The sequence below is a fragment of the Cyanistes caeruleus genome, chromosome 1 (assembly GCF_971803275.1).
Source record: "Cyanistes caeruleus chromosome 1, bCyaCae1.hap1.1, whole genome shotgun sequence".
NCBI classification, from domain to species: Eukaryota; Metazoa; Chordata; class Aves; order Passeriformes; family Paridae; genus Cyanistes; species Cyanistes caeruleus.
The window spans coordinates 34,959,222-34,986,245 of record NC_141701.1 but is presented as its reverse complement, the minus strand read 5'-3'; the positions used below and the strand labels follow the sequence as shown (position 1 = coordinate 34,986,245).

General features: G+C 38.6%; 1 protein-coding gene and 1 non-coding gene across 17 annotated transcripts; both read right to left on the bottom strand.

Moving 5' to 3' along the window:
• Positions 1–1,225: 1,225 nt before the first annotated feature.
• On the bottom strand, positions 1,226–25,215 carry MYBL1 (MYB proto-oncogene like 1). Of its 16 annotated transcripts, none has more exons than XM_086886522.1 (17): positions 25,179–25,215; positions 24,740–24,829; positions 20,909–21,011; positions 20,708–20,779; positions 17,874–17,966; positions 16,479–16,699; positions 14,616–14,799; positions 14,319–14,393; positions 12,765–12,866; positions 11,285–11,518; positions 10,615–10,980; positions 9,997–10,139; positions 9,650–9,764; positions 7,963–8,079; positions 7,772–7,876; positions 5,644–5,823; positions 1,226–3,840 (listed from the first exon to the last, which is right to left on the bottom strand). In XM_086886522.1, the coding sequence occupies exons 2-17, from the start codon at positions 24,757–24,759 to the stop codon at positions 3,712–3,714; spliced, it is 2,259 nt and encodes a 752-aa protein (XP_086742648.1). In that variant the 5' UTR covers positions 24,760–24,829; positions 25,179–25,215; the 3' UTR covers positions 1,226–3,711. The 16 variants fall into 16 exon arrangements, with proteins under 16 accessions (XP_086742648.1, XP_086742724.1, XP_086742644.1 ...); XM_086886598.1 differs by having other exon boundaries at positions 12,765–12,869; positions 25,143–25,210; XM_086886518.1 differs by having other exon boundaries at positions 25,143–25,199.
• Positions 25,216–25,546: 331 nt separating this feature from the next.
• TRNAY-GUA (transfer RNA tyrosine (anticodon GUA)) lies at positions 25,547–25,636 on the bottom strand. The gene is given in 2 exon segments: positions 25,547–25,582; positions 25,600–25,636. It is a non-coding gene; the product is annotated as a tRNA-Tyr (tRNA).
• Between the last annotated feature and the right edge of the window lie 1,388 nt (positions 25,637–27,024).

Below are 27,024 nucleotides of genomic sequence, written 5' to 3'. Positions count from 1 at the left end.
TATTCTCACCAATCAATTCTTTAAAGACCATTTCTTCCAAGTAAAAGTCAGACCCGTAAGAAAAGCTTTCAGTTTTCATATAATAAAACTTGGGATTGTAGTTTCTGCCAAACTCGCTGTCCATCTGCTCTACTTTGTTTCACTGAGGAAAGTCAATACAGAAAAAGGAACTTGCAACATCATTAGACTTTGCTTTCTTCTACCTACACTTTGCTCCAATTTCAGACATCAGAAGCCAACCATGAGACAAACAAAAGCTCTAGTTAGCCCACCTCACTTGTCCCAAGTGTTGGAAAACTTCACAGTTGCAAACAAACGTGAGCATGCCTGCAGGTTGCTCATATGGTGGTCTGGCTATGACAGCCAAATCCCCAGCAAAGACCCTGTAATAGCCAAGAGTTTGCTCATGCAGCTTAAAGCTAGATGATACAAATTACCAGGACCTATTTCCAAAGAACTGGCTCGTCTAAGTCCCTCTAGTCCTTTTCCTTCAAGAGATTACCTTAATTGTAATTTATAGTGTCACAAAACTGGGAAAAGAAATGGAAATTTTGCATTGAATGCCCATGTTTCTACCAAAATAACAGAATTTAAGCTTGACACTAACTCAGATTTATACATGTTTGTCCCAAAGATCCTAGCAAAACTTTGAAGGAAATCTGACACAACCTAAAACTTATCCAGGCAATAGAGAGAAACACGACGGAATTCACTCCTTACTACCTGAAGAACTCCTTATTCAACATCAGTTTTAGCAGTTCTTCATGCAGAGACACAGAGAGGTGACATCTAGCCTATACATGTTTGTGAGAACTATTTAGGGGAGGAAAAGAATAAAATCATACTGCACCGCTTACACTTGCATTTACCTCCCAAAACTCAGGTACACATACTAAAATACTTCTACCCTACAAATGAAAGGAATGCTTTATGCTATCAGTATTCACTCCTCAATTGTCTTCTATACATAAAAATTTTGTTAAAGTTTTGAGAGACAAATACAAACTGATAATCAGATGCAAGTAGGCTTACATACACGTAAGGATTGAAGCAGGTACTGCCAAGGGACTCCATCCTTCTGTGTAACCCACTGATTTCCACATCTGCTGTGTGCTCAGTCCAGAAAACACAGGTCTCTTGCAGTTCCAGAGGCACTCATACATACATGTTGCTTTAACAAGCACTAAGTGGTACAGTTTTCAAATAAAAGACACTTACAATAACCTGGTACATAGATGCTTTATTTCTGACATTAACACGGTCTGTATTGTGAGATTCTCTTACATAAAAGAAACGTTTGTAGTACAACAAAAACTAAGTTAAACAAGGCATTTGTTGCACGTTATGTCAAACCTTAGAACAAAAATATGGTAATATGTATTTAGTTTTCATGCAAGTTTGGCTGCTGCATGTACAATTGACCTATAAACTGAAAGAAATGCCAATGCACACAACATTCAAAAAGTAGTAAGATGCCTGACATATGAAAGATTAAAACCTTCCTGCTAAAGCAACAAAGTAGGAGTTAACTAAACGATCCAACCAATACCAACACAAATTATTACTACTTACCATAAATCTATGTTTAAACTTGGTATAAGTAGCTTTGATGATACCATTTCTACTTCAATATACCATCCAGATTCTAGATAGTCATTCTGTCTTAATGTTTGACTTCATTTTTTGTGAATTAAATGCTGTCTCCAGCATTACATGTTGCTGTTAAATCCATTCAGGTAATGCACACCTAAATCTAGTGCTGCCAAGAATTCCTCTGAATTTTACTAGCCCACGAGTAATTCTGGCATGATGGGCATTTTCTGATCCCTTGCTTTATAATAGGATTCCCGCCCCCCTTAAAATTTTGATGTGTATTAAAAACTGCTAAAAATGTTTGTGCCTATTACTATCAGAGCCAATATCAAAAAGCTCGTAGAAACAAGGATTGTATAAGCTTTGAGATGCTTTAAAAAAGTTGAAGAACCCATTACCTTCCTTGTGCCACTCATCCCATGTTAAAATTCTCCATTAATTAATTCTTCTCTACCATCTTTGATATTAAAGTGTTAGGAACACTTTCCACGCCCTGCATAGTACTGGTTGATCTCATTAAGTTAACTAGAGAACCTGACATCATGTAATTTTACATACAGTGCATATGATGCTCGCTCTTTCCATCTCTCATAGCAGCAAGCCGATTCTGCCACGATCTGTAGCAGCACACCCGGGAGTGGAGAGGAAGAGTGTTTGAATTATAAATAACTAAAACTACAGTGTACAATTCTATTTACCTGTCAGTATCTGTTGAGAGCACTCCATTATAACTTGCTCGAAATTAACTACATAAAAATCTCTACAACAAAAGCAAACCAAAACATTCCTTCAAAACCAAAAATAAAGACATAAAATAAGTGCAAATACCTAAAATAGGCAACTAAAGCAAGTGTTGTGACCTGTATACCTTTAAATAAGGACAAAGATTTTTCATAAATAAAAGAATGTTCTCTTTGCTCTTCAAACATTTAGTCATATAATGGTCAAAGTTAAGTGCAGATACAATTGTTTTGAGATCCAAGGTGCCAAGTTTCTTTAAAAAAAAAAAAAAGAATAAAATATATATATTGAAAATGCATTAGTTTTTAGTTCCTATGCAGGACAAAGTACTCCTTGGTCATGTATAAGACTCCACCATTTTTTTTCTAAATATATTTAAACAAGGTACAGGAACAGTTGCTGTATAATACAGGAATACCTTGCAATTATGTTGTAGACCAACATGATTTTAGGGCTATAGTGCAATCTTCATGTAGATGTAACATACAGTATAGATTTTTTACACTTCACCACTGTAATTCTGCTATTTCATATATTTTGAACTTGTCCTTTTTTCATTTTAGCTGTTTTAACAGGAAACAACATTGGCCTCTAGACAACCTGCATACATATAAATATCTACATTTAAGCTCTGAAATGGAAATAAATTATAAAAACAGACTCCTTTCCAATTTACAAAATTTTGCTTGTTCCTACATACTGTACAATACATTCAACAATCATCTCATTTTGAGATTTATGAAGAAAATACTGATGCTTTACACTAAACTTAATTCACCCCCCTCTGCCTACTTCTAGTACCATTTGCAAATAAATATATTTAACACTGTAGTTAATTTCATTGTTTTGCAGCATACCAAAAAAAATTAGTAGTGCAACTTTCTATCCTTCCTTTGTACTCCTTTCCATTGTGTTTCTTTATATACTAGAAAAATGCTACATAAGCAAAAGCACATTCAGTCATGTATGTTGCTCATTTGGAAACCAGTAACAACCTATAAACCTACTCTATATTGAAAATGCTCTAACAGATAAAAAAGTGATGCAAGTCAAAAGAATAAATATGAAAAATAGACCTAAAAACTGTATGTTGTCAGTACTGCAATGTATTTTACCCTTCTTTATATTTTATGGGGTTACTCTTTTAATATCTAAAAGATTCATTGCAGAACTGTTTGCAGTATCCCTTTGTAAAGAATGGAAGAGCTTCATATCTGTTCGTTGTCAGTCAAAAGAAGAAAGGAAGCTTTAAGGTAGCTTTAAGGTTTCCCTTGGTAGACTCCTCTCAAAGACTTAATTCCCAAGTATCACACCGGAATAGCCTTCAACACTGTTTCAGTCTCAATGGCAAGAGATGGTTGTCAGCTGCAGTGACCATCACAGTATCAGAGACCTTGAACTGCTGTTGGTAGCTGTATATGTGCTCAGATACCTTCTTGCTTGTTCTGTCATGATAAGCTGGTCTTCTGTTTTTCCATAAACAACTGCCTCCCAGTCACGATTTGGCTGCATAAAATAAGATTCTGTTATAAAGGTTATTTTAACTAAAATACTTGAGCAATTGTTATACAATGTTTCAGAGTAATAATAAATTATTAAAGCCTAGCAATAGTGTATTTTATTGAGAAGGATCCAGTTCTACAGTATAATACCTAAAACTTGTGCCAAAGCTCCCTCTCCACCCCTTAATCCACTTCCCCAGCAGTGCATCTGGGTTATGCATCAAGTTCTAGCACATAAAGTGAGAAACACTTTTAAATAAAGTCTAACAAGTTCAACAACTAATACATAAAAGGGAAGCTAATTAAGTTCTCTTCTCTTTGAATATCTTCCTCTTTAAATGTGCTAAGTTCAACAGGCAGAAAAGCACATTACTGACAGCTGTCTGGAGACACCAAGGAAGGTAAAATGATTTGGGAGCTGAAAAAGAAGATTGTGAAGAACTTAACTGAATCAAGTGTCAGCTGTGGAAGAACACTCAGATTTTTGGGGAATACATTAGAAATGGCAAAGGAATTGGGAATAACAATGATGAATGGTAGAAGAATTTAGCTACTAGTCCTGTTTTTTTCCATGAAGCAAAGCCTACATCTTCACATGATGTAGAATGCAAGATCCTCTCCCTCCCACATTGAGCTAGAAACTGATCCAAAGGATCAGTTCTGCATATTGATTCACAAAGAAAATTAGCTGTTTGAGTTTCTCTGTAAATTTAGCAAAACTTGATTCATGGAGGGAACCTGGGGTTAGAGAGACCACAAAACTGAGAAGGAATTTCTCTGGGGAAAGAGAAAAAGGAAAAAAGATAGTTCAATGGAAATATTTGTGAGTATGCTATGACTAAGTTCCCCTTTTAAAGTATTGTAAAGACCATACTTCGGGGCCAGATAGATGCATTCACCTTTGCTGCAATTCACAGCAAAAGATATTTTTCTTTCTTTTTTTTTTTTTTTATTTTAATATCACAATTACATGAACTTTGTTCTTCCTCAAAAGAAAAGATCAGAAAGTAATACTGTTGTCTCTCTACTTAAAAACATCATTGTTAAAGCAATTAAGTAGAATATGGAAGATCAGGCTCAAGGTATCCTGTCTTCTGGATTTTTAAAAAAAATTTCATTAATACAGAGCTGTAGATATTCTGAGAAGACAAAAATACTTTATACATTAACTCCCTATAGGACAAATTTGAATTGGTACAAAGTCAGGTCAAAGAATCTCTTCTTAAAGCTTGTGATCAGGAAGGACAGAGGGAAAACTAGGTACCATGTTTTTTACCAGTATGTAAAAAATGGATTACCAGTATGGATGTAAAAGAACAGGCATGTTACAAGAACAATTACCAAACAGAACCTCTGTTAAGCAGATAAACTCTGCTTAATGAACACCACTGGGCTTATTACGAAGAGCAAGCACCAGACAAATTTGAGAAACTGAAGAACTAAAGAAGTTTAGTTTGTACCAGGTCAAGTTTTTTAACTCCTAGTCTTGGGCACCCAAACCTGCTTCGTAGGTCTCACCTACCCTGCTTCCCCCCATCCCCCATAATCTAAATCTTACAGAAACACCAATTTCTTTCACTGAAACAAGGCATGAAACATCAGGGTTGTATTTAAAGAACTTGGCGATGAATAAACACTTTGCAGAAAAATGACCAACTTACAAGAAATAAGAATCATGGAAACACTGAAACTGGATCACTGGTTTCAACAATTCTAGACAGAAAAGTTAGTTCAAGACAGGAAAAAAAAACAATACAAAATTTCTTTAACCCACTAACAGAACTAACAGAATTCTTTGCATCCAGACCTGAAGAGCTTTCTCCATTTTGACATTTTTTGTAGCACATGCATTCAGTTTCTTCTTAATTACTGCATTTGCTTTGTTTGCTGGATCTGTATCCTGCTTTTCTGATGACAGGTTACATCTGTTGTCCTGTATTTCCAACAATGGTGTCATTAATAAAGATGTGGTATATGCATTTTTTGACTATTGACAAAAAAGAGAGTAGGGAACAGGAATAATAATTAGTAATTGATACAAAAAGATTTAAACTGCTGTGTTCAGAGAAGCCAAAATGTAAATAAAGCAAATACCATCAGAAAGACCCTAGGAAAGAATCTGAAAAGAAAATGTAATGAACAGTATATGAAGAACGAGCCTGGTCCATAGTGGGATCCACAGTCAATACTAAGCATAGTACAACAAGCAGCTGCTAGCATGGGCTAGGTATCACTGAGTAGACAGTTTCTTTACCCTAAAGCCACGCTACTCTGATAACATATTGTTAAGAACAAGATTTGATAAAGTGGTAACTACAGAACATTTTTAAAGAAAAAAGCTTGTAATTCACTTCTAGGACAATCCCTGTGAAAGTAAGGTCAAGGAGACTAGAGTCAAAAAAGTAGTATCACATCAGTTTGAGGGGGAGGAACTGCTTTAAGAACTGAAATTCGCACTAGATAGATCATTCCAGAAGAATTTTATATATTGGTCTATGGAAATAAAAAGAAATTAATCCAGCTCCAGTATACAAAAGTGGAAGACAGATATATTTCAAATTTAAAGACCAAAAATTAGATGACAACAACAGTGGCATAAGTAGTTGCTTACATAAACACCCCATTTAGCTGCATTAAACCATCTTTAAGTATTTATTCTACCTCAGACTTTATTCCTAAATTATCATCACATGGACACAGAATTTCTACTTAAAGATTGGTATACTTTTCATTTTTAAATAAGATGCTACCATAATCTCTCTTGCTAGGAGTGAACGTTCTTGTTGCACCAGCATTCCTCATGAAAATGAAGGAAAATCAACTTTTCCCCAATCCTCTGCCTTTAACAGACCACAAAATCATGGTGTTATCTTAATAGCATTGACTCAGTGATATACAATAATGTGTCATAACAAGACATCACTAAGAGAACAGCAGGCATATTGGTCATGACTGGAATGGCTGCAGCACTGCTGTTCGTCCCAAGAGAAGTTCCTGGGGAAGCTGGCAATTCCCACTAGGTGGCACAGCACCCAATACCCAGCAGGAAGTACCTCATACCAACGCTTGGCACAGAGTATAAGAGGCACTTTAGAAGGGAATTCAGAAAAACAGCTAGAAAGAAGTATGACCTAAGCACCTTTCACAGCCTTTTTAAGGACCTTGGCTCCTACATCCTGTATATAGCATTAAACCTAATCAAGAATCACAGATATTTACTCTTTAAGAATTAAACACATACATGCATTAAGAACTCATTAGAACAAAGTTCTCCTACAAGACTAAAGAATAACTCAACTGAAAAGACTAAAGAATTACTCAACTGAAAAAAAAAAACATTAAGCTTCTTTTTAAAAGAAAGAGGCACCAAAATAGCCCCATATGTGATTTCTTCATGTCTTGGTTGTTGAGGTAGTAGTACTGAAATTCCTTTAGGCAGAGGAAGCAAACAAACTTCATCTTTTACTTGCTTGATATTTCTGAAAGTATTCCCCTAGTATGTGAAGCAGGAAAAACATGCTGCCTAATATGCAATTAGGTATTTTCAGAACACATTTGCCAGACTGTCAAGCATGCACAGCACAGGAGCAAATGTCATCTTCCTGATACATTACAGAAAGCTTCAGCATGCTGTGTATGCTAAACTTTACAGGTAACCAGCATGGAAACAACTTTGCTACAAACCTGTAAAGCATTCACATTATTTTACCTACTCTGAAAGGAAAAATTCATGCATGAATTCAAGCCAAATGCTCACCTATTTCTTAAGTACTTAAAACAGTATTTAAAACTGAAGGTATTTTTGCCTTTCTAGATGTATTAATCTAGCAATTTCAATCCAATAATTTATTTTAGTGGACAGAACAAAAGATACACAGTTCCACATTAATATTGCTGCCAGTGATGTTCTTCAGTTAGTTTAGTTTAATTCTTACCTGTACATCTAAACTATTATCTTCTGTCAAGCGCTGGGCCCCAACCTCTTCTTTTTCCTGTGAATCTAGGACCAGTGATTTTCTGACTTTTTTAGAAAAGTTGTGCTGAAATAAACATTTTGCAGATAAAAATTGTAAGATATTATTTAAAAGCAGTTATTCCCCATTTGAAATTACTATTGTCATGTTACCTCCTGCTTGCAGTTTTTATACAAAGTGTCATCTTCCTCCTTGGGAAATATATCTGTTCCAGTTTCCTCTTTCAAAACTTCCCTAATGTCTTCCTCCGAGAAGGCAAGTGGTTGTGACTAAACATTAATTAAAATTGAAGAAGAAAACACAGGAAGTCTATTAGTGGCCAGTTCTTGTAACATTCTGCTTTCAGCTAATGTGGCCAGAGAAGAGTCTTGCAAAACATAGCAAGAAAGGACCTAAGCCACTGTAGTTAAAAACCACAGGGCTACATTTCAAGGCTATGAAGATCATTTTAAATTCATTTTACTCCCCATTATTTTTAGTCAGATAAAATATATATATGCACACAATGCCCCAAGAAATTCAAGGTAGCATTGAAAAACATGAGCTACTTGTTTGCAAATGGTTATCCACTGAGAAAAGGGATAAAAATAATTTATATATACTAAATACTTACATAAACACATATAAGTATATATATACACACGCATAAAAACATACTAAAAAACTGTACTAGAAATGTGTAACTGTTATTGTGAAAAGAATTTACACCAATTTTAACACAAATCTTTGAATAAGACATTGATAGTCCTAAGTACAGTACAGAATTTCACAGAAGCCATACAGATGGCTCCTTTGTGTACCAACAGGAGAAGAATTCCCTTAAGCCCTCAAAACTTGATTTTGAACAGGAGGTTAATAGTGGACAGAAACAGGAATGCCAAACCACTCCATTTGCATAGTGAGGGACTGTGAATCTATAGGGTAACACAGATGGTGCCAAGCCCTGTGGCAAAGTCTGAGCTACCTTCTGTGTTTGCAGAAAAGAGGCAGTCAATATATATTGGCTGGAATCTTTTCAGAATTTGAAAAGCATATGTCTCCTGAATTCCAAAAGTTATTATGCATTAACATACCTTAGCTAGGCTAGGAAGAGAACAAAAATTGAATTCATTTGAAACAAACTAACAAAAAAAGGTAACATTATCCATAGTCAACAAAACCAAAAAAAGTGTGTGACAGCCAGCAGAATCAGAGGATCATGAACTGCTATACTAAAATTTTGGGATTTAGGATGAAAAAAACTGCAAACATCACTCAAGATTATCACACTGTGGTAAACACCTAGTTTCAGTCCTAGTGCTGTAGAAAAACCAAAACCAAAGAACAATTCAGAGAGCATTCAAAGATAATGCAGTTTTTCAAGTGAAAGTTGTTTAAAATAATGAGGTCATACTCATCTACAGCAGCTTGCTCTTACAAGATTATCCAGCTGGAGAACCTACACCCATTCATTCTCTGACTTACAATTTTTCATTTGAAAAAACAGAATACTAAAGTGTTAAAATTAAAATTTCAGGCAATTATGCAACCATTTTGTAAGAGACAGAGTGTTAGCAAGGACAGGCAAATTTAAAACAACTCACAAACATGAAACTGATGCATTTAAGATTAGTGTGGATCAAATTATTATATATACCAAATTACTACTCATGACAATGTCACCATACTACACTGAAGGACACAAGTCTAACAACCAGATCCAAAGCAGTTTTGATTCACATTCTAGCTGTTCTCTAGGATAAGAAAATGCTTTCCAAGATCACACTGAGGCTTACAATACCTCAAAATCAAGAGGGCATTTAGACTTCAACAAAGAAAAGAAACAGTATCATCACATACCATGAGTCTGAGGGGACCATATTTTTTTTCCTGAGCAGCCAAAGCATTTTTAAAAGGAGTTGGTGTCCTTGGTGTTGAACCCAAAAGAGATCTTCTCATTGTGGGAGTTCTAAAACTATTCAAGCATAGAAAAGTGTTCATACATGCATTTTAACATTTTAATATTTTATCATTTAATCATTAGCAATGTAATAAATTTAATCGGAGAAACATTTTAAAATACCTTCATTTACACAACAGATATCACCACCATGGATCTGGAAGTACTGAGATCACCATAGCATTACCCCATGTGCATTAAATTTTAATTTAATAACACCAGCAGACGTTTGACATAATAAACCTACCCCACATTTTCCTTTTGATCTTGTGGTGTCATTTCCTTGTGTAGAGGAGTCGTAATAAGAACTTTCTGCCCACAGATTGGAGTCGATGTAAATGCAGGATTTTCAAAGTTATACTGTTCATTTCCAGAGCAAGTGTTGAAAAACTAAGCATAAGAAGTGGAAAAAAAAAATAAAAAAAGCAACCTTACAGGACAAAATTTCATCATTGTGCTGAACAGCAAAAACCCCCAAATTATATACCTTTATCTGAAAGACTTTTACTGACAAATCCCAATATTCTAGACTTACACTTATTGTCAAAACCTTGATTTTCTTCTTAAAATCCTTACTACTTATTTAGGTCACAGAGACAAAAGGTCTCTATCAACAATTATTTGCATGAGAAAGTGTGAGCTGAGACACAGGTTGCCCCTGCTGTTGCCTCCCTGCCCATCACTCTTCAAAACAGAAGTTGTTTAACAATATATTTTTAATATATTTACCCTTATGCAAATGTTTTAAGAAGTTTTTCAACGTATTTATTTAGGCTACAATGTACTACTAGGGAAGAACCTACTTACAATTTATAACCCACCCATCAGAGTCTTCATGTTTAGCCACATTTAAAAATACACTCACCTGTGATGGAGAAAATGGTAGTGTTTTCACTGGCGTCCGCTTTAGTGCAACATTGACGGCATCGTTACACAAGCCATCATTCAGATCAGCAACCGGGGACTGCCCAACACGTAACCTCTTTTTCTTCCTCAGGATAGCAGGTGGATTGCTGAACTTAGTTAAGTTTGAGGTTGTTGAAAAAACTGTTTCCTCATCCCCACTGATGTTACTGTGGTTTTTGCCATCAAGCATAACGCCGACATTATACTGGCATTCAGCAGCCCCCTCACTGTGTTGAAGCCGCATTAGTTTTACTGGAGCTGGCTTGACAGGGGATACAACAGCCTCAGACAGCTCAAAACAGGTATCACTCCATGCTACCGGATCCTATGGGGCAAGATGCAAAACACAAGCAGGTTTATCCAATGTTACTTCAGAATGTCCAAGCCAGTTTATCAGCCCTCTACCTCCACAAGCCATATACTGCATTATTCTCCCTGTGTCTTTCATACAATCATAAAACACTGGCTATTTTAAAACACAATTCTTTTAAAACAGGCAACAACACAATTGATAAGGCAGAAATTATAGGCAAATACAATATAAGGCAATTTTAAGAGTATTTTACACATATTGTGTAATCTGACCTTCCTAATTGGACACTTCTTTTTAACAAGGAATACAAACTTACAATTTCCATAAGATCTAGTGTCTCTGCAAATTCTGGAATGGTTTGTAGAGGTGTTAACATTCTATTTGCTTCTACACCCAAATACTTAGGTGGTGAATTCTGCTGAACAGGTGTGATGCGGGTCTCATCCATGCTGTAGAAATCACTTGTTTGCTCCTCAAGGCTACTTAGTGTATTAGGCATACAATCCTCCATGATAAAATTTCCAGACCAACAAGACAAGCTTCCAGCTTGCTAAAAAGTTAGGAAGAAACATGTTAATCTTATTCAACTTAGAGGCTGAAAAGAGTAAATTATGTGACTGCAAGGTGGAAAAAAAATAGTAGCGTGTGGAAAGACTAAGCATAACTATTAATTTTAGCATTTTCAAATACTAATTATCTGCTTCAATTAAAGGAGTTAGTCTTCTCTTTACATTAACATGCTCAACATTCTCAAATTGTGTAAGATTTTTGTCTTACCTCACATTCATATCTTATTCACACTCACAACTTAGGTAATTATGGGCTGTATTGGAAGCCATCTCTGATGCAACTTTCCTGAGTACCTGAACATCAGTGTATTATGAAGTCATCTTTAGTACAGAACACTGAACTTCTAATTTTAAGATTAGAAAATGTTTCTAGAGTGTGAAATACTACGTATTTGATCTGGGCTTTCTTAATGCAGATTTTGCATTAATAGTTAAGTAAACTTCTAAAAGGTTATCCCATTTCAGTAGGCTGTTTAGTACGCAGGAAAAAAATTTTAATTTTCACTGGAAATCCAGAAGCAAACCAGATTCTACTAGATAAGTAGAACTACACTGTTTCAAAAGAATGCCAGGAATAACTCCACCACATAAACTCTGAAGTTTACCTGTAACCTAAACTAGTGAGCAATATGGTTGGGTTACTTAGGTGTCTGATATGCACAGCCCCCTAAAGGAATCCGTGACTGTCATCTGCATGTCATCCTAATTTTACAGAATTAGTGAAATTCTACTGACTTTCACACAAATTATGTACAGTGCATATTTATTTAATGTTTGCCATGTCCAAATGTGGATATTAAGTATTGCAAGCACTCACACTGAAGTTTATGGAAAATATAATCTGCAGGACATTTCAACATCAAATGGGGCAAAACCCAAATATTTTTCACCTTTCTCTGAAGCACATGATCAACACTGCTGGTCCATAAAATGAATGTCAATGATATCAAATGTGTCACCTCCTGAAGAGGATTAAAATACTGGGTCTTAGGAACTGTCAAATTGCTGGTCATATTTCTGCTGTCTTCACAGTTTAGAAAACTGCGTTAAAAATAAGTTGTCTCAGTTCTAATATACAGATTTTTGTTTTTCAATGCAAAACAGGTTTGATTTTAGAGGGTCAGGTGATAAAAACACCACATTAAACCACACAATCGTTACTGAATTTATGAGGATTAACCCAAGTAAATGCATATTCAAATATTTAGAGAAATTTACAGTCCTTACAGAAGACACTTGTTTCCTTCTGATTTCATTCTCTGCTGACATAAGTAGCAATTCAAGTTCCTTTATTTTCTTTTCCTTATCAGGATCATCATCAATAAATGGCTGCTGAAAAATTTAAGAAAGAAGCCATTACTATTTTTCACTTTCACCGCCCCTTCACAGTAAAGATTCTGTATTATAACACAGCTGTATTTTTAACAGGAATCCACACAGAGAGGGAACAGAACTGTTCAAGCTGTACCATATTTTCCAGTACAGAAGTCATTCACAAGTGAAACAACTCCAATTACCACGAAATGGATCTGATGTTGAAGTGATGTATAAGGTGGTACCTTAATTGGATTCTAATATGGCCTGTAAGTTACCAGTGTCCTAAAGTACTTTCTGAACTGAAGTCACTACATTCTATCTTTAATTGAACCAAGTCCTGGCACACTGATTTATGTGCTTGTGTTTTCACATGCCTTCTACAATTTTGTGTTATTTATCCTCACTAAGTATGCAAGAAAGTGTTTCAAATCAGCATTTGCTGCACTGGTATTTATACAAGCAATCCCACCACTACTATCAGAAAAGAATATCAACTAATTGGTTTTGATTGGTTTGTTTGTTCTTGACCTCCTTAACATTTTCCATTATTGCTATAAATATAGGTGAGGATATATGCTATCAACAGTTTAGAGAGTACTTCAAGGAGCAGAACGCATCTTACACTTTTCTGTGTAAGGCAATCCAAACTGTCAAAAGGTATTTGAGGCTTTGTTGTGACTTGTATTCTTATACCATTACCAGGGTAGAAAATGCAACCTGAAACAGACGATCTGCATGGGGAAACTTCAGGTTAGGTAAAGAGGTCTACAGAACTCCTCTATCCAACACAAACAAAACATATATTATTCCCTGTGTCAAAATACTTCTTTCACTAATTTCAAGTTCACAAGAATTCTTCCAAGGTGTCATATTAGAAACCAAGATCTATATTCATTCTGCACCACATGAGGAATTTCAGATATATTCCAAGAGAGCCAAAAAAGCAAAAGGAAATACAATTTCTAGTTGTTTTAAAATTTCTTAATTCTTCAGCATTTAGAATGCTGCAAAAGAGCATCTTCAACTGATTGAATGATGTTTATCAGTGGGAAAGAAATAAAACCTAATGAGAACAAAAAAGCACAGCCAGAAGTGTAAGTCACAGTAAGTTAAGTTTTTCAGATAGGGTTGTATATATTACATATATGTAAAATCTTGTCTTTAATTCTCTCATAAGCTAGGTAATACTAATCACAATTTAGCCTCAAAGATTTAACAAGTTGACTACGTTTTAAGCCATATTTCTGTCAGAAATAAGCACAAACATCGTGTTTCTGGGATACAGAGAGCTTCATTTTTTTTTCATTTACCAACTACACTAGCAAGTTTATTTACAGAGGAACCTATATAAATTTAGGTGAATGATAAAGACTAACAGACATTTTGAAGAGATACCTTTTAATTTTACTGAATAATATTATGCAGTAAATTTTCTTTAATTTATGAAGGCTGTTAACAATTTACCTGAACTATGTTGGAAGAAGATGGAGCATGTTCTAGACAGCTGCCTTCTGGTGAGGCATACTGATATGCTGGAATCTAAAAAGACATAAACACTTTACAAACCCTCAAGAAAAGGAAGCTATAAAATTATCTCTAGCTTATTATACATAAAACATTTATGGTTTACAAATCCTGAGTTGCCATAAAAATCACAAAAATACACAACAGATCTTCAGACTTTCAGATTTGTTTCTTGTTCCAAACCAAATCAATTATTTGAAACTGGGAGATACTTACTACTCTAAATTTTGAACTTACATGTGTCTGAACAGGCACATAAAACTGATTCTGAGTGTGCAAGTGCTCCATAGTCAGACAAGGCTGGGGCTGAAGTTCAGCAGAACTAGCACTTTCAGACTTTATAACACTTTGTAAATATCCTTCCTGTTCCACCTTTCTTCGCATTGTTGAATTCCAGTGATTTTTGATTGAATTATCAGTCCTAAAATGAAATATAAAACAGTGACTGGTTTCCAGGTCTTAAAAATTAATACGTGACACAATTTACAGCATTTGTAGAGTAGGTTAATCTGAAGCCACAAATCCAGAAAGCTACTGCAGCTTAGACTAGTAGTTATCTGCTATCAGTAGGGTTTTGGCATAATGACTAGAAAGCCATTTTTTTAGAACTTCCTTCTACTAAACTTCAAGTGTGCCAGAAATTCAGAGCAGAAAAGGAGAAAGTTTTGCTTCTGACTGTAATCATAAGGGGGAACCTTTTTTCTTAGACATTTGTAATAATGTAGTGAACACATAGTTATTTACCCCTCTGCTATAAATCTGCAGTACATGTAGCTAAGCAAATTACCCCACTGTCCCACAACATAATAAAGGCACTTTGGCTGGTGTTTGCCACTGGAACACATCTCTTCTAAAATTGACAACCTGCAACCCTCACTCTGCATTTTATGTGCAGCTTTGTGGGAGAACATCCTACTACCTCCTCATGCCCTTGATTGTGGATAGGCTAAAACAGGCATGGCATTTCGATAAGCAGGCTGAAATCACTTTTAACACTAAAACATTAAGGCAAGAGTAGACTATAACTGCATTACTGTCTAAAATACTAGCATCATTATTCCTAGCCTTAGGTAAAGGTACACAGAAACAACAATTGGTTAAAGCTCCGCTCTTCATTTAAGGTTCACTCCAAGAAGTATTCCCTTTTTCATCCCACTAGTGTTGGACTCTACAAATCTTATAGGTCTATGATCTTTAGCAGTCTTTAGCCAAGAGTGTCAGATTTATTGACAACAAACAAGCTAGTAAATAGGAATTCTTCTGTCAAACCCATCTTCACTCCTCAAAATTCTATTTAGATGCAATCAATTCTCTTCTCATTCCTCCAAAGGATTTACTGTGAGCCACAGATTGTGCACTTAATCAAAACACAAAATTTTTAAGCACACATCCCTCATTACACCAAGATAACAAATGCTGACATTCCTTAGGCACAGCTAGACAGTCACCTCTTGAACACACAAATTGAATTCAGGAAAGGACAGCTTAACATTGAATTTCAATTAACAGTACAAAAGAATTATTTTATTAAACACTTCACACACTAAAATTTTGTTTTCCACAACCACAAACTGTCAGTGAAACTTGAAAGAAATATAAGGCAAACAACACATACAATTCATTCTAAACTTAGAGACTTCATGATAACCAGCTTTGCAATGCATGACTCCTAAGCCTGGACTTTTGAAGGTTACTAAGATTTTCTTTTACAAGTGTCTAGTTCAAAAAGCTCTACACAAAAAAATCAGATCTTAAACCAGGAAAGTCACCCTCAAATGCATATTATGAAGGCACCTATCAAGTTTGATATATATAATTTTTCTACTACTACTTGCAGTTAATTCAGTTCAGCTCCATTGTAGATGTTTTTAAGTGATCAGGAGGAATTTGAAGATACCTTCAAACCTTTAGAGCTCTTTCTAAGGGTTTTACATCTATTTTAAGAAAACAGATCACACGTGAAAGATTTTTAGCATCTATCAAGATAACTACGTTTTGGTGTAAGTCTAGGCAGATGCTCTCTGACTAATAAGTTCAGATTTGAAAAGGTACTGAGATGAGCATATTCCAACATCTAACGTAAACAGAGTTGAAAAGCACCTTCCAGGAAGAAGTTTTGCTATTTCAGCCCATCGGTTTCCCAAACGCTTGTGAGCTTCATAGATTATTCTGTCTTCTTCTTCTGTCCATGAAGACTTTTTTACCTCAGGATTGAGGTGGTTATGCCATCTTTCTCTGCATTGCTTGCCTATTCTTCCTTTGAGGTGTTTTGCAATTAGAGACCAGCGCTTTGGACCATACTTCTGAACTAATTCAATAACCTGGAATACAGATGAAAGCACGTTATAATTTCAAAACCTAATTGACCTAATCAAAGGCTAAAAACACTGATAATCTCACATTTTAGAATAGCATTATAATAGTCAATTGATATTAGGCCTAAAGAGGCAGACAGCGACTTGGGGGTTTAAAATGATTTTTCAAGAAATCAAAAAATTACTAACTCCAAAATCCCTGAGTTTAGAATATAAGTATATACTGATGAAAAGATTCACTTAGAAGTTTCCTTTCTATCACCCACTTCTTAAGCTGACATTAGAAAAGGCCAAAAAAATAAACTGGTAAAGACATTTCATTTGATTGTTTTCAACAACATTCATATGAGGAAAGACCCACCCCTCTACACCTAGAAATGGAATGGAGGTTGGGAGTTTTTACAAAGTAGGAGCTTTTTCTTAAAAAACTAATGAGAACTGTAACAAATAGATTAGGAGGACCATATTCATAAATTGACAAGCAGTAGTTTAAAACATCTTAGAGCAGTTTTTAAACAGTAGGAACAAGAAACCAATTTGAAATACCACAGTAAAGCTGTATTTGCATCTCCCTACCATGCAGTTCAGGTTGTACAGGCGAAAGGCTACAGTATGGATTAATAACAGCAAGGTGAAAAAGAAGCCTAAAGCATTGATAGCTCCTTTACACAAAGAAAGACTTCCCAGAATATTCTCAGCTGAAAAGAAACCAGAAGGATCATCAAGTCCAATGGCCCATGCAGGGATCACTCTCACAACCTTGGCATTATTAGCACTATGCTCTAACCAAGTGACCTGATCTCAGGGTTGTTGCATTAGGTTATGAAATAATTCCCCTCATTCCAAATCACTTCAAGTCTGGTGGGTTGTAACCAAGACCTTTGTAAACAAGACCTTTGATCTTGACTGCTACAAAGAAACACCCCTCTACTTGGTAAGCTAGAGCAATTCAGCCAGCAGTCTCCCTAATGGGAAATTAAATGTTTGAGTAGACCTGGCGTTCCATCTACTTAAGAGAGAATTTTTTTCTTCTCATACATTACATTGTAACAAAAGTATCCATGTCACAAGATGCATCAGACATCAACTACTTGGGAATGGAACGTAAAAAAAAGTACACATTCTTAGCAGTCATTTGCGAATTTTATTAAAGAGCAGAATATCAATCAGTTTTTGTTACCCTCTGATCTTCTTCTTTAGTCCAGGGACCTTTAATCAACTCTGGGTTTAGTACCTTCTGCCATCGATGCTGGCACTGAAAATCTGAACGATTCTGAAACAGTTTTAGAAGACCAGTGTAGCTGTTAAACTCTTGAATACATAATGGTGTAAATGCATCCTAGCATGAATTATTAGCTTATTTTAAATTAAAATACTTATTTAGAAATTTGTTATAGTATAATAGTTAAATTCTCCCTTATTATTTCTTATTCCATTTGCTCATAAGAAACTCTTCTCCAGAAAAAAAAACAACCTTGCATGAAGCTCTAACCTAATTATTTCAATGTACTAATTTGATAATCAATTCAGAACTTACTCTTCTTTAAAGAAAAAATTATATTTATTTTTGTCCTCATTACTCCATACTTTCTCTGAACTTTGTGGTTGATCTATTTTTGACATTAACTATAACTTAAATATGGAAAGAAATTTTTTAAGGAAATACTTTTTCTTCCAAATAAAAGAATACACTTTTTGCTAAATCCCAAATGAATGTATTTTCAGCTCTTTACTAGAGTGTTAAGGAAAACAGATTTAGATCAAATTTAGTTAACATGTACTAATTAAACAACATTGCTTTTGCTGGTCAGGACAGATGGTGCTTTTCTGTAGCTTCACTAAGGATCTTTTGAAATATTGTTCCCAGTTATGAAAGAGAAGTAACCTTCACTTAGCATCCCAGAAACTGTCTATATGAAAGGGTTGGTTCAATGCTTAGAAATGTGCAGGTAAGAGCCTGCCCCAGGACAGCACACTTTTTTAACTGGGACATGATTATTTACTTGCTTCAGTGAAAGCTGTTGGATAGCAAATACCAGTTGCAAGGTTTTGCTGGTCTTGTCTACCAAGTAAAGGTGTTACAACGCTAAGACGAAGTTAACAAAGTATCAGTCTGCAAGACCAGAAAAACACCCAGAACACTAACAACTGAAATTACACTGTTCACAGTACCTTCAAGCTAATAATCACAAGCAGTAACTGTATGATTAAAAACACACTACATTTTTCACAAAATTTTTTCATTTCCTGTTGAAGACAAGTTGTAAAATACTCAATATAGAATAGCCATTACCATTTTGACAAAGAACATTTTAAATTGTGGCCTTTTAGTGCTTTTATCTCCCAGACATTTCTGAAATCATAATAGGATTTGGAGAGAACACCAAAACAAATGATGGAATGAAACAATATAATCGTTTCAGTCTGCCTTAGCCACAGAAAAAATCAAAAGCGATTACAAACTACACTCCCTCTCTTGAGAGTGACCTGGAAACCATCTTCACTTTTTGGGGGCAGAATAGAGGGAAAGTTTACCCGTGCCCAAGTCCAGGAAAGAAATGAGGGTTTCAAAGCACAGCAGTTTGAGGGCCTTTACAATTCAAGATATCATCTTTGGTTTTCCTAGCAAAAGACCATCAGTAACAAGTGTGAATTACGCAGCCTCTATTATTTGGCTGTTACAATAAGTCGCCTAAAAAGGCTGTGCAGGCTCCATCCGTGGAGATAATCAAACCCAAACACTGCCCTGGGCAACCTGCTCCAGCTGATCTTGCTGAGCAGAAGCTGTGAACCAGATAACCTGCAGAAATGCCTTCCAACATCAGTGATTCTGCAGAAGGCATCTGATTATGCACATTTCCTATAATGACGGAGTAATGTTTTTTCAGCCTCACTTGGGCCCAGCTGAGTAACAGTTCTTTTGTCTCCAGGAGAATTTCTTTTCAGCTGGAGAATTTTTTACTAAACTGTTAGATCTGTTAAATGCAACTCCATACTACACCTGCATATCAGTATCACCAAATGTATTTTCAAACACCTTAATATAAAAGTTTTTTGATTCTCCTCTACCAAGTCATCCACTAATTTCACTGATTTTTATAAAAGAATAATGTGCATGTAAGGAATATGGATTTGCTTATGCACGACTCAAATTTAGAAGCTTAGAGTTTATTACCTGATACCTATATTTTGCCACTTGGAAAAAAATCAGAAGCATCACAGTTGCACAAAATATATAATGAGAACAATGCAAAGTTATAGTTGTTCAGCATTTAGAATTCAAGTCCTTTTTTACCTTACAATGGAATTTTATACAACCACATATCCCAATTGTAAGAACCTCAAAGATAGGAGGAGGTGTAATTTTTTGATTTCCAATATTTCAACATTTAATATCACTTCTAGGAAGTGATTTCAGCCTTATAGTCTACCATATTTTTACAGTAGGCATTTGATAACATTTGTTCAAGAGAAACAAACACCATCAGTTCCAGTTGTAGGTACTTTCTACCATTACCTCAGGGAAGCACCCCTCACTGTTAAAAAAAAAAAATCATCACCCAAACAAACAAAAAACCCAACAAACACACATAAATAAATAAATAAATAATCACGCGCCCCCTTGCCTATGGCGGTTAAGAAATTCATCCCTCTCCTTTCAAGCAGTCTTTCAGACACAACCCACTCTCCTAACTGCTTCAGAAGCAATCTGTGAGCTGTGGATATAGCCACCATGAGTAATGGAAACAGTAAGACACAAGAATATATTCCATCATGAAAACAAATAGCACATATGAATAGAAGGTATTTTTGATCATTTCAGACTATCACTGAAGACTGAGCCAATAAGGTTCTTCAAGGTCTGAGCTAGATTTCAAGTCTGTTTTAGAAACACCCCCTAAAATGGCTTTTATTATGTGCTTCTGATTCTATTTCACTTTACTTCCAAACTAGACATATGTTTAAAGTAAATAAATATTAAGAGAACTTAACTGAAACAGAGATTGAACTTACTTGTAGATGACTAGCAATGAAAGCCCAATCATCTGTACCATTTTGTTCCACCAGCTTCTTTAGCCTTTCATCCTGTTAAGACATAACCTCAACCAATAAATTTTACATGCTCCCCCAATACAATACTAAATAATAACGTATTTCAGGAGCTAAGAAGATCAGGTAGGGATCAAACTAAAGCAAAAAAAAAAAAAGTATTACCTCTTCACGGGTCCATTTCACCTTGCTACATATCTTCTTCAAACCTTTTTGCTGTGGTACTTCATAGTCATGATCCATATATTGAAAGTCATCATCTTCCTCACTGCAAAGTACAACAGAAGAATGAAGAAGATCAAAATAGAGTTTAAAATACCTCTGAATAACTTTTTCTAATTACTTGTAGCTTTTTTACAACGTGTACATGTTGTTCTAAAATGACATATGGGTTTTGCATGATCAGAAGGTCTGCCTCCAGCAGATCACCATGTCGAAGTACCAAATTAATTTTAATTTCAAGGCCATACTGAAATGAATGAGTTACTGAACAGGTAACTCATTCAAGTCAAGATTTAAATTTGAACTAAAAACTACTTTTTAAGATTCATATATTTCCAATGCATTCTTTTAATCTTTATTTTACACAAATAAGCTTATAGAGTGGTTTGTTAGACTCCAAAATACATTCACCACCATAATGGATACAACAAACACAACAAAAATATCAAATAAGTAAATCTCAACTTCAGATTTTAAGTGGGCTCCTGACTTGACTAAACGCATTGCCTCGGTGTTACGGGAATTAGATACAAATCTTTGAAAACAGGTATGAAATGAACAGAAGAAATGAACAGAAGAAATAACTGGTTTCAGTGCTGAGCCTCAAAGCTTAGACCCAGAGGGGCAGGGCAGCCAGGTACCTCTGCGACTCCGCGTAGATCACGCTCCATCTACTGGAGAAATGCCGAACTCCACAGCCTGGATAAACAAAGCCTTCCAAACAGGCGGCATAGGGAAGTGTTTCATGGAATCATCGCTTAAACTTCTGCGTCAGTGACTCATGTTAGAATAAATTCAAACACATGCGGAAACCTAGGTCTAACAACGAGAGCTGCAGTGCCCCTCCATTAATTATACCAAAGACACAAAGAAGGGACTCCCATCTAAATACACCACTTAAATTAAAAGCAGTTTCACAGTGCAATTTTTTCTCCATTTTATTATTGCCACAAAGCACGATAAAAAATATTATATTCAGATTCAAAACAAAAATTACTTCTGCTCATCCTCGACAATTACTTCAATTTTTCAATCAAAAGTACAAAAAACCCCTTCCCCTGTAATGCAATTAATCTGTGCTAGATGTATCCCAAGAACAGATTCGATGGGCAATCTCTCCATTATTTTCCAGAACATGCAATGATCAGCACAGGATGCTGCTTAACCACTTACACATTATTTGTTATTTCCCATTAAGTCTGTTCCTGTTAGCTACCAAGAACATACTTTATTTAAAAGCATTACCACAGGATAATAAGTGCCCAACTCCTGCAGACTTGCTTCTACATCCTACATCACATCTGCATTTTCCCTACTTAGCTTCATGATGCAGCAAGAAAACAAACAAATTAAAACTTTGCTGAGTTGCTGAAAGACAAGGCAGCAAACCTGTGGGAAGGTCAACAGCAAGTTCTTCACCACAGTTTAAAAAAAAAAAAAGGGGGGGGTGCAAATGCAGTGATTTTTAGAGGTTTGCATTAAGTGGCTTAAGACTTAGAAAAAGAGAACTTAAACTCAGAAGTAACAGATTTTTCTGTCTCCCTTCCAACTCCTCTTTTGCCCACAGGTATTTGACAAACTTCAGGGATCTATCTCAGTATAGTAATACCAAAATACTCTTTTCATAATACCATTTCATACCAAGCAGGCCATACAGCTCACTTATAACTAAAAGCAGCCTTCTTGTAAAGCCCTTTGTCAACACGACCTCCTTACCTATTGCACAGCAAACTAGCTCATGAGCAGTCTCCACCTACATGAAAAGTCACGGGGATTCAAAAGAAGAGAAGGGGTTCCATGTACACAGCAGTGATGTTGATGAGAGACCAGTGCCAGACAAAGTGGGGGCCTTACTCAGCTGCTGTTCTGAGTCCTGCACGGGGAATTCTCCGGCTGCACGCATGTCCCACAGCCACACCAGTGCCACTGTCAGCCAAGCAGGCATTAACCTTTCTTGCACCTCAAATCCACCTGAACAAACACCTAGTCCTGAGTCTCGTTTAGGCTAGTGCTATGATAGACTATAAATCAAATCCAGATTAATGATTGGGACCCCTACTTTAAGTTTTCAATTAAAAAGACAAGATTTTTAAACACGTGGGGTTGTTATAGCTCATTTGACAATTCTTTTGCAGCTATGAAACTGCTAAAATACTGCACCAAAGTGGAAGGCAGACATCAAGCTTCATCAAATAAGACACCTGACACAATAAAGTATGTATTTTGAGAGATCTGTGCTAGCTGTCCTTGCAATTCAGAGTTGAGGACCATTAAAAGAAAAAAAATCAAGCTTGCAAATGCAACGACCAAGAGCAGTTTAATATTAAATGAACATAAGATTAAACTTCATACCATTTGGTGCAAAACAATTACACTTTCTCCTTGCTCCACACCTAGATTAAAAGTCTTGAAGTCACTTTTATGTAAACTCATAGCTTCAATGACTTGGTTTTGGAGATACCATCATCAGACACTGACACAACATCCACCCTGGGCAACCAATCTCTAACCAAACCTTCCGCTGCTATCCACAACCCGCTGTACTTTCAATCATGAAATCAAAGCACCCCACAGCCATAGGAGAAATACAAGCTAAAGTTTGACAAAAATGAAACCACTGTGTGTAATACCACAGGTGAAAGTCCCTTAAACTACAAAATGCCAATTAGGAGTGCCAAGAAACATGCTGTCTCCGAGCTATTCTTTGAGACAGCCAAGCACAGACAGCTTCAGCAGTCAGCCTCTGCAAGCAAAGCGCTTTGTGGCTTACACAACTAGAACACCAAAGCATTGCTTTCTTGAGATTGGTAGACTTTTGCAGAAAAATATTCTCTTATGATTTTTTCCACATCAGAGGAATTCGCAGATGCAGTTTTAATATGTGTAACTTTGAAACCACCCCCAATTCCATGAAAAATATGCATTCACAACAAACCCCAGATACCACAGATAACTCACCGAGTATCCTTTCCTTTATCAACCCTAATCCTTCTCTTATATCTCTTTATAACTTTCCAGAAACTGATTCAAGACAAGAATAACCATAGCGACAAAACAGTTCTTCAAGACCCACCTTCTGAATACAAAGCAAAGACACACCCATTTTCATATCAATATAACAAAAGATGTATGAAAGACATCTAGGGCAGCTGCTGGAGCTCTTGTGCAAAATGTTATCTCTCAGGAACATTTCAGGCTAGACTGTGATATCTTCAGTCAAAGAATATGTCAGATGAGAAGTGCATTGAACATACTGGAAGAATCAACAACCCCAAACCTTACATCAAGGCTGTGCCAAAGCCACTTGGGAGGTGAAAAGGAAAAAGTGTTACTCCACCAGAAGGAAAACAACCAGCACGGAAAGCTACTGCGGAGACAACGTAGTTGTTACTGACAAGATCAGCTGCCCAGGTAAGCTACAACAAAGACGACCTGAGCGAAGGCACAGAAGTGAGAGCAGCTGCCAGGGGAAAGGCGGGATTCGCACCCGAGAGGTGGTTCCCAGAAGCCCGGGAGAAGAGATACCTGCGAGGGTGCCGGAGAGGGGAGGGAGGTGGGCAGTGACAGCCGAGGCCGGGGCGGTGGCAGGAGGCCGAGAGCAGCGATGAGGGGCGGGGCGGCACCTGGCTGGGATCCCGGGGCGCGGGGGGAGCACCTGGCCGGGATCCCGGAGCGCGGGGGGGCACCTGGGCTCGTGGCAGCGGCGTGGAAAGCAGCACTGCCCGGGAGGGGATGGGGGGCAGAAAGCGCAGAGCGCCCCGGTCCCGCACTCACCTGCGCCGTCTCTCCGCCATCCTCGGCGCGCACCATAGGGGGGGCCGCCACGGCCGCGGGGCGCAGCACGGAGCCCCCGAGCCGCCCGGGCTCCCTCTCTCACAGCAGGGCAGGGACGTAGCGGGGCACCGGCGGCTCAGAACGCCTCCAGCCGGGCAGGGATCTTCCCAGGGCCCGCTGCTCCCCGCGGTGCCCGCAGCGCCCCGGTGGCCGCCCTCAGCCCCGGCCTGGCCCCGGCGCGTCAGGCATGGCTCGGCCTGGCCGCTGCCCGCAAGGACGGGGCGCGCAGCGGCCCCTTTCTCGCCCCTACTGTGCCTCGCTCTCCGATGCTGTCAGAGCCGCCGCGGGCTCCGGCGGCGCCCGCCGCCCTCCTTCCCTCCGTTCCCGGGCCGCTCTGCTCCGCTGCCCTGCCCTGTGCAGCCCGGCCCCCGCCGCGCACCGGCCGCCGCCACCGCCGCTCGGGCTCAGCCGCCGGCGCTCGCGGCGCGCTCGGCCGGTGCCGCCCGAATCTCGCGCGCAGCCTCCCCCCCGCGAGCCGCCGTTTGAATCTGCGCAGGCGGACTGACGCCCCATTGGCCGCCGCCGACCGCACGCGGCTCCGCGCGCCGGGCGGGAGGGGGCGGGGCCTCGCGCCGGCGGGCGGGCGGTGTGACGGGGCCGGGGCGGGGGGAGCGGGGCGGCCCCGCAACGCCCCGCCGCGAGCGCCCGCGGGCCGCCCCCGCGCCGGCGGCAACGGCGGCAGCTCCCGACGGCAAAAGAGTGAAAGAGTAACGGCGGGGCCGTCCCCGCGCGGCAAAATCGAGCCTCTCCTTCGAGCCGGAATCGAACCAGCGACCTAAGGATTCCCGCGGGCCGCGCCTCTACAGTCCTCCGCTCTACCAGCTGAGCTATCGAAGGGAGCTGGCTGTGTTTTCCTCTCCACGGTATAAAGCCTTTCGTCCAGGTGCTATTGATGATGTGCGTCGTAACTGGAGCCGAAATTCCGTCCCCGAGAGCAGCTGGAGCATAGCGACGCGCTCGGGACGGAGACCTGGAACTGCGAGCGGCCCAAAGGCCCAGCGGCGGCTCGGTCAGCGCAGGGGGCGCGGCGCTCTCGGCTTCTCACGCTCCCGCGCCGGGGGCGAGCTATCCCAGCGTACGAAGGCAGCGCTTCCCGCTTCCCTCTCTTGCCGAAAAGTCCATACTCTATCGTTGCTCGCGTACTTGAGGAGCGGGAAGCGCGGATCTCATCCATCAGCCAGCCAGCGCTCTTACGGGGCTCCTGCCCCAGCCGCGGCCCGGGTCTGTTGGGAAGAGACCACCCCCAAACAGAATCGGTTGGAAAAGACCTCTGAGATCACCGAGTCCAACGTATGGCAACACCGCCGTCAGCTGCACCATGGCACTAAGAGCCAAATCCAGTCCTTCCTTGCATACCTCCACGGGCGGTGACTACACCACCTCCCTGGGCAGCCCATTCCAATGTTTAGTCACTCTTTCCGTGGAGAAATTCCTAATGTCTAACTTAAACTTCCCCTGGCACAGCTTAAGACTATGTATTCTCATCTTGTCTCTAGTTGCCTGGGAGAAGCTGAACCCCACCTGGCTACAACTTCCTTTTTGGTAGAAACATGGAATTTTGCATCCTCGTGTGGCTATGCTGATGGACACGTGGATTTCACAGAGCTCCTAGGAGAAAAAGGTCGGAGCACCTGCTTTAAAGACAGGTGTTGGCAGCTGCACAGTAAAAAAAAAACAAAAACAGAAGGGTAGGGACAGCATTTAAAGGTGATCAGTCATGTTGTTCACTCAGTACTGGAGTGCTCACATCTAGTGAGGGGTCACAAGGCCAAACCATCACTTTTAATTCATTGCAATGTGTTTTTTACTTTAGTGGTCAAAACAAATCATCAAAACAGCAGATGGTTTCTTATCCATCATCTTTTTTCCAAATACATTTTTTTCAATGGTTTACTTAAGGAAATTTGCTAACCACCACCACCACAGAGGCAATGACATCCTGAAGCTATCACCATTGTGAAGTAAAAGCTACACTCCAGCAGAACCTCTGTGTGTTCTAAGTATTTCCCTACATGAGTCTTGAGCTGGAACTATAGAATGATTTGTGTTGGAAGGGGCTTTAGAGATCATCTGGTTCTAGCCCCCATGCAATGGGCAGGGACACCTTCCACTTGACCTGGTTCCTCAAAGCCCCATCCAACCCGACTTGGAATACTGTCAGGAATGGGGCATCCACAACTTCTCCAGGCAACCTGCTCCAGTACCTTACCACCCTTAGCAAAGGG